A 7320-nucleotide genomic window follows, 5' to 3' on the forward strand; every position below is an offset into this window, starting at 1 on the left:
CAAAATTGGAGGCTTTTAAAGAGGGAAAAAACATTAATTTGTTTGTACAGCGTTTCTAATTCAATAGATTATCTCATGGTGGAAATATTTAACAAATAATGTTCATGTTAAATGTCCAACTAACCAAATGACAAATTATATATAAATCTTGTGTCTATATCTTTTCAGATCTTCTTCATGTACATCTGTGACGTAGTTGTATACCAGTGAGAATGGAAGTAGGAAATATGAGCTCAAATGTATGGTTCCTCATTGTAGGTTTTTCAGACCTCGAACAGTTGCGAGTTCCCCTTTTTGTTGCATTTCTAGGAATTTACGTGCTAACTCTGGTGGGAAACCTTCTTATTTTGGCGGTAATTTGCTCCAACATACATTTGCACACGCCCATGTATTTTTTTCTTTCAAATTTGTCCATTGTCGACATCACTTACACCTCAATCGTTTTCCCACAGATGTTTGCTGACTTCTTTCTAAGGCACATCCATGTTTCTCTCAAAAGCTGCTTGTCGGTCGTGTACTTCTTCATGTTCATGTTGAGTACTGAGATCCTGCTCCTCACAGTCATGGCTTTGGATCGATACGTGGCCATCTGCGACCCTCTGCGGTACCTGGCCATCATGGACAAGGATGTGTGCAGCAGGCTGGCGGCTGGAAGTTGGCTCCTGAGTTTGTTGATGCCACTAGCTCACATTTTACTCCTATCTGAGCTCTCCTTCTGTGAACCTCACACCATCAACCATTTCTTCTGTGACGTGGCTGCACTTATGAAGCTGGCTTGCAGTGACACTGGCAGAATTGAGAGACTTAATTACATCATGGGTGCTATATATACAGTCATGTCTTTTCTGTTAATTGTCATCTCTTATATCAACATTGCTTCTTCCATCCTGAAAATGAAATCAAAGGGAGGGAGGCAGAAGGCTGTCTCCACATGTGCCTCCCACCTCACTGTGGTTATTTTGTTCTATGTCTCTCTCTGCTCCACGTACATGCGACCAACATCAACATATTCACTGAAAGGCAACAAGATCATGTCTTTGTCCTACATTGCAGTGACTCCACTGTGTAACCCCATTATATACACTCTGAAAAACACAGATTTTAAAAAGGCCCTAAAGAAGAAAGGGATCAGACAAATGTCTGCAGGAATACGTGTTATTTCTGGGCAGTGAAACCCTTAGGGGGGCTAGTGAATATTTGCCACTGTGACATATATACATTATTTGAAAAGCTGCACAGTTCACTGCTGACATTTGCATTGCACGGTCAGCAAACACTTCCAGTCATTTGACAATCTTTATGCTTTATCTTGAGTCCCAAACAATACAAAACATTACAATAAACTACTAGAAAGCACTTCCCAAAATTGCACATAGTACCAAAGAATGCTCGAAACTCTTACCACAAATTTAAAACATTTACCCAAAACATACACAATGTAAGACAACATACCTCCACAAAGTCCCACAACTCTGCGGAATACCATGAAGGAAAGCAGAGTGCCACATATTACTTCACTAACTGACAAACACAGTACCACACACTAGTATTAAATAGAAACCCATCCTTTTTAATTCATCCAAAGTCCCACAAGAACCACACGCATGTCTAATGATTACAGCAAAGTACCACCAACTACCACAAATCACACTATTAGCTACCCCAAACTAGGTTGCACAAAGGAAAAATCTCTGACCACAAAGTCCTTGGGGGCATATTTATGACCCCTTGTGCCACTTTTGCGCCGCTGGAGCCGCACTGGTGGCGTAAAAAATGCGCCATGTTGTGCTCTATTTACAAAATGAAGCATCTGGGCAGATGCGTCACTTTGTAAACCCCTGCGACACATTATACCTGCCTCAGGTATAATGTATTCAGGGTGGGCGTTCCCCCTCATCAAAGCCTCATAGAAGTGGTGTATTGAAATCTATAAGATTTCAGTGCGCCACTTATAGGACGCCATTGCGTGAAAACCTTATGCCTCGCTCATGGCAGGCATAAGGGTGACACTGGCCCTTTCACATGGGGCTTGCCCCATGTGAAAAGACACATTGCTGGAGTTGCATCTGTTTTCAGACACACCCTAGCAATGCACCACTTATGCGCTTGCAGATAAGTCAGGAATACCGACGTATCTGTAACTCCTTGCGACATGATGAACTGTACCTTAAATACTGCGCATCTATGATGTCGCACGGAGGGAGCACTGAGAAGTGTAGCTTCGCTGCTTTGTTGCAGCGATGCAACACTTCTCATAAATGAGGCCCTCTCTATTTTAGAACTATGTCTTTAAGCAGGGCCTAATATTTTCCAGCCTCACCTCGTTGCTCAGATGGATATTTTACCTGGCTGATTAAGCACACTCTGGGCTGGTTTCTTGTGCTGGGGGTAGAGCTTGTGAAACGAAACTCATGCTGCACATTTTGTATTTTTTAATTTTTAGGCATTGCAATTAGCGGTGCTCACAAAGTTTTAAAAAAGTGTAAAGTTAAGAGTCAGAAGGCAATGCAACTTTACACACCCACATTCGTTGCAACCAAGGACTCTAAACATTGCTAATAAGTAAAAATGATTGAAGTTGTGTAAATATGCCAACTGATTACCACAAAGTGTCACAATAAAGCCATTTATTAACACAACTGGACACAATATCCAAATTGTACCACGCTGTTTATGGTAAGTTACTACAAAGTACAATATTATTTAGCAATCAGTATCAAAAACTACCACACGCATCACTGTTAATTACTGGAAAGAGCATACCCTCCCACACACTACACTGCTCATAGCTATACCCAACGCTCCCACACACTACACTGCTCATAGCTATACCCAACCCTCCCACACACTACACTGCTCATAGTTATACCCAACCCTCCCACACACTACACTGCTAGGATCTATACCTACTATGCTAATGAGTGTAAAGAAATATTATCACAGTTTTTAAAACATGTATAAATATTTTCAAGCTTTACTTTACAGATAGCTAATAGGTCTACCTTATAGTGCAATGTTGTTCACTGTTGGCAGAATATCATTTGTGCCTTACAGTGCAATGATAAAGGTTATTGGAGGGAAAAAATCACGTCCTGGATCTGTTCATTTGGAAAGAATGAGAAGCAGATGAAATAGACAAACTCCTGTTTGCACCCAAAATGGAATTATACTATATGTGCAGAATGTGGGTGTTTGCACCTTCCATTTGCAGCAGGAAAAACCTGATACAAAGTAAGGTGCAAATCACACCAGTGCTTTGTTTGTGCATGCAGGAAAGGGAAAACACCTGATCTGTTTGTGTGTTAGCCTAAAGTAAGTTGCTAGAAAGTACACACCTGTTAATTTGGACACCTCTCAGTATCACAGATTTGAGGATGCACAATTTATAATTGCAAAATTGAGCACCACTATTGTTAGTCCACTAACGTTTCCTTGGGTTTTGGATATTTCTGTATCAGGGCCACTTGAATAATGCAGCAGGGGATGGCCAAAATATGCAGCAGGGTTGAGTAAATAATGAGACACGAAAAGGCAAATTGTGTGGCGTAATGTGGCACATTTTTTATATGGAATTAGTTTATTATTTTTCCATTTTTCCACTTATTAACGCTGTCTGGGCAATGGTTGCACCTAATTCAGCATGGGGGATCCTTCATGTCTCATTGGACTCTCCCCTATCAATGAACCTATGCTTGCTTTTATAGTTATAACTTTATAATTAGTGCAGAGGGAATGGCAGTGTCATCTTACGCATTATCGAGGCCATAGACAAGACATATTTTGGAGGCTTCAAGTTTGAATGTTATTACCATTTTCTGTTCATTCAAGCCTGCATTACACCTAACAAATTTTCAGAAATGGGATCACACAAAAAAATTGATATATGTTTTTCCCTAAGTGTCTCAAAAATCCTTAAGATGACACTGTGCAAATGGAGAAAGTCAGCCATAGAAGTAGGCAAGAAGTAAAAAAGAGTTTGAGATTTTAAAAATTGCAGATGAAATAGAGAGAAATTTCACTTTCCCTGGAATGCCCCTTGAAGATAGGACCCTGAGCAATTGCCGGTTTTGCCCATGCCTTGAAACTTCTCTGGTGAATGCCATTTTCTTAGTGAACTGATGCTTCAATATTGTAACTAACTTGCTGCTTTCTTTTGGAGGTGACCATGCCTTCTTCACAGTTGACCGTTTTCCAACTTCAACTCCTAACATCTATTGTGTAGTGGTTTTTCACCTGATATATCACAGATGGCATTTTAAATGCCCCAAACCTACCTGTTACTGTCTGCTGAAGACAGGTGTTAGACCTGTCAGTCTTAGGGTAGTTTTCCCTGAAACCTTTTACCTTCAACCCTCCTATTTTTGTTAAATTAGTTTTTGTTGGCCTTTTGTTGGCCTTATGACTTTGTGCACTTAACCACTCATAACCAGTGCTAAAGTGCAGTAGGTATTCAGTGTGATGTGACTTAAACAAGGGTTTATCATACAGAAGCCGTTGCAAATCTCAAACAGTGCCTTAAAACACTAATGTTCCACACATTTCTGTGAAGGCAAGTTCTGAATTCTGCAGAAAGCCACAAATTTCCTACAACTTGGCCTGGTTGGAGTTCGCAGAGTTCTATTCCGCAGGACTCCGCAAAGTACTGAAAAAACTCTGCAGCACTCCGTGGAGTTCTGCCAGCAGTGAAGCCTAATAAATCGTGTTGCTCACACTGATTTTAAGTACTGGGCGTTTTTCCAGTACTGTAAAATCAGCACGAACAGCACTCCGCATCGCACCAGAGGGTACTGCTGCTTTCTGCCACTCGACTAGACATTCTACTTGAGCTGCAGCTTCCTCAATTTGAGCAGCAGATTTCCCAACACGAGCAGTCATGACCTGCCACAAATGTCTGAGCTTAGAAATCTTGCTCCTCCCGCTCCGTATGGAATGCTGAGGTGTGGAAAAAGCCAATACAACGCAGCTATTACATCAGTGGCAGCCCATGCAATAAAACCATTTACCTTGTGCTTGCTGCATCACTGACAAGGCAAGTGCAAGATGAGTGGTTTTATTTATTTATTTATTTTAGTTTCACTATCCCATTGTATGCTGACATCCACTTACCCCCATACACCACCCCACTGCCCCACCACACTTACATTCCCACTGGTTACCATACATAGCCTTTATCATGCATGCATTACTACTCATGTACCATTACCATTCATGGTCTTTACCACGCCTCTTTTTACGATGCGAATGCCTTTACCATGCACGCCTTTACAATGAATTAACTTTGTAAAGGTATGAATGGTAAGGGCATATGCATGGCACTGGTGGCATGGGCATATATGTGGTACCTGTGGTAAAGGCACAGGCGTGGTAAAGGCTATCAGCATCTTTAGAGGAAACGGAGAGAACCTTCTGCTTCCTCTTTATGTCCAGCACTGTGTCTCAGAAGGGCTGCCTCATTGTTGTGGTGAGGTAAGGGGAATAAGACCTGGGGCAGGGGAGTACAGTTTTAGGGCTTTGTGCTAGGGGGTATTTTTTTAAGGACTGGGAGCCAGGGAGATTTCAAACTGGGGTTCAGTTTTATGGTTCAGGGCAGGGGCTAGGTATTTGTTTGAAAAGGGCAGAGAGCCAAAGAGGGGTCGTGCAGGGGTCCGTTTTTAGGGATAAGGGAAGGGGATAAGCATTTTTTGCTAGGGCTGCGGGGTTTGCACAGGGGTCCGGCTTTAGGGCTCAGGGCAGGGGAAGGGTATTTTTGGTGAGGGCTGGGGGCCGAGGTTGTCGTGCTGGGGTCTTCTTTTAGGGCTCAGTTTAAGGGTTGGATATTCTTTTAGAGGGCCAGGGCTTGGGGAGGTGCACCGGGACTGGTTTTTCGGGCTTATGGCATGGGTCAGGGAAAAACCTTTGACACTCATATGCCTTTAACATTCATGCTTTTACAACAAAATTTGTTGTAAAGGCATGTGTGGTAAAGGCATATTCATTGTAAAAAAAATGCATGATAAAGGTTATGTCTGGTAATTCCATTTGTGCTGTAATCACATGTGGTAATGGCATAGGTTGCAATGGAATGTGTTGTTCCATCATACATTCCTGGGATTGTGTGATATCTCCATTTCTATGCTATGCATTCACTCCATAGTTATATGTACACTGCCGCTCAGCCAGTGTGAGCCAGAGTGTGTGGGATTTTCAGCAAGGATGCTGCTTATGCTAGGGCTTCCTTAATACCTACTCTCCCTGTAACCTGTGACTACTACCTTGAGAATAAACTTATCCTGTTTTACCTATACTCCTGGCTACTCTGTATCTTCATTTACCTCAGTTGGGTCAAACTCCATGAACTCCTCAGTTCCACTGCTTGCCATTTTTCTCACTGTCAGTCACTTTTGATTCATCCTTTTGATTTAAATGTTCCCTTTGTACTCTCTGGAGACACATGCTATCATCCTGAAAGAATACACTACTGCTGGCTTCTGCTTTTTGGGTCCAAATCTGTGTCCGCATGTTCAGATTTTGACAGCAGTAGAGGAAGGAGCATCTGATGAATATTTTTAATTTTTTCCAAGGTAGGTTCCTTAGTCTAAGAAGGCATGCAGCAAGGGCAGGGCACCTTCATAATATGCAATATTATAAATATGTTTGCAAATTCAAATCTAGTCTCTCCCAAATCTACCTTTCACACAGAAGTACCTCCTATCAATCAACAGTACTCAATAATTATCTAGATAATGTCATTCACACTCCCAAAAATGACTAGCTAACAAAAATTAGAAGAGGTCTGAAGTTAGGTGTTCAAATCTCCTCACACCAGTCCCCCCTTGGGTGCACCTGATCATGGATAAATCTATTCACTGGAGTGGTGGTACCCAAACATCTCCATTATGAAGTATTATTTACAAAGATCCCTTCAATCACACTGGTCCAACTTCTGTAAAATCACTTTTATTCATCACTTGTATCCAAATAACTTCTTACACATTTCTTTGCATAAACAATTAACAGGATTCTAACCTCAATTATCATGGGCCCAGCTACGGACAACACGTGTTCTGGGGCGAAAGTCTTACCTCATCTCTACCTACAACCCAGTGTTCCCCATCTCCCTCAATTAAATTGATTCCTCACTTGTGTAAATGTGCCTAGAGTCCACAAGAGGAAGTGACCCAAAACACAACATGAACACATCATATTTTTCAACCCCAAAACCGGCTTGTGTCTACAATGTTGATGGCTGAGGAATTTGGGCCCTAGCACAGCCAATACCAAAGGAAAGCTACCAACCCTGCACATTTCTGAAAACTAGGCACCAGGGAGAGTCCAGGGTGT

General features: G+C 41.9%; 1 protein-coding gene across 1 annotated transcript; it reads left to right on the forward strand.

Annotated features, from left to right (window-relative positions):
• The first annotated feature begins 212 nt into the window (after nucleotides 1-212).
• Nucleotides 213-1172, forward strand: LOC146813190 (olfactory receptor 1J2-like). The gene has a single exon (XM_085615297.1). It carries the CDS (start codon nucleotides 213-215, stop codon nucleotides 1170-1172), a length of 960 nt encoding a protein of 319 aa, XP_085471423.1.
• The last annotated feature ends 6148 nt before the right edge of the window (nucleotides 1173-7320 follow it).

Source organism: Triturus cristatus, chromosome 7 (genome assembly GCF_964204655.1).
Source record: "Triturus cristatus chromosome 7, aTriCri1.1, whole genome shotgun sequence".
NCBI classification, from domain to species: domain Eukaryota; kingdom Metazoa; phylum Chordata; class Amphibia; order Caudata; family Salamandridae; genus Triturus; species Triturus cristatus.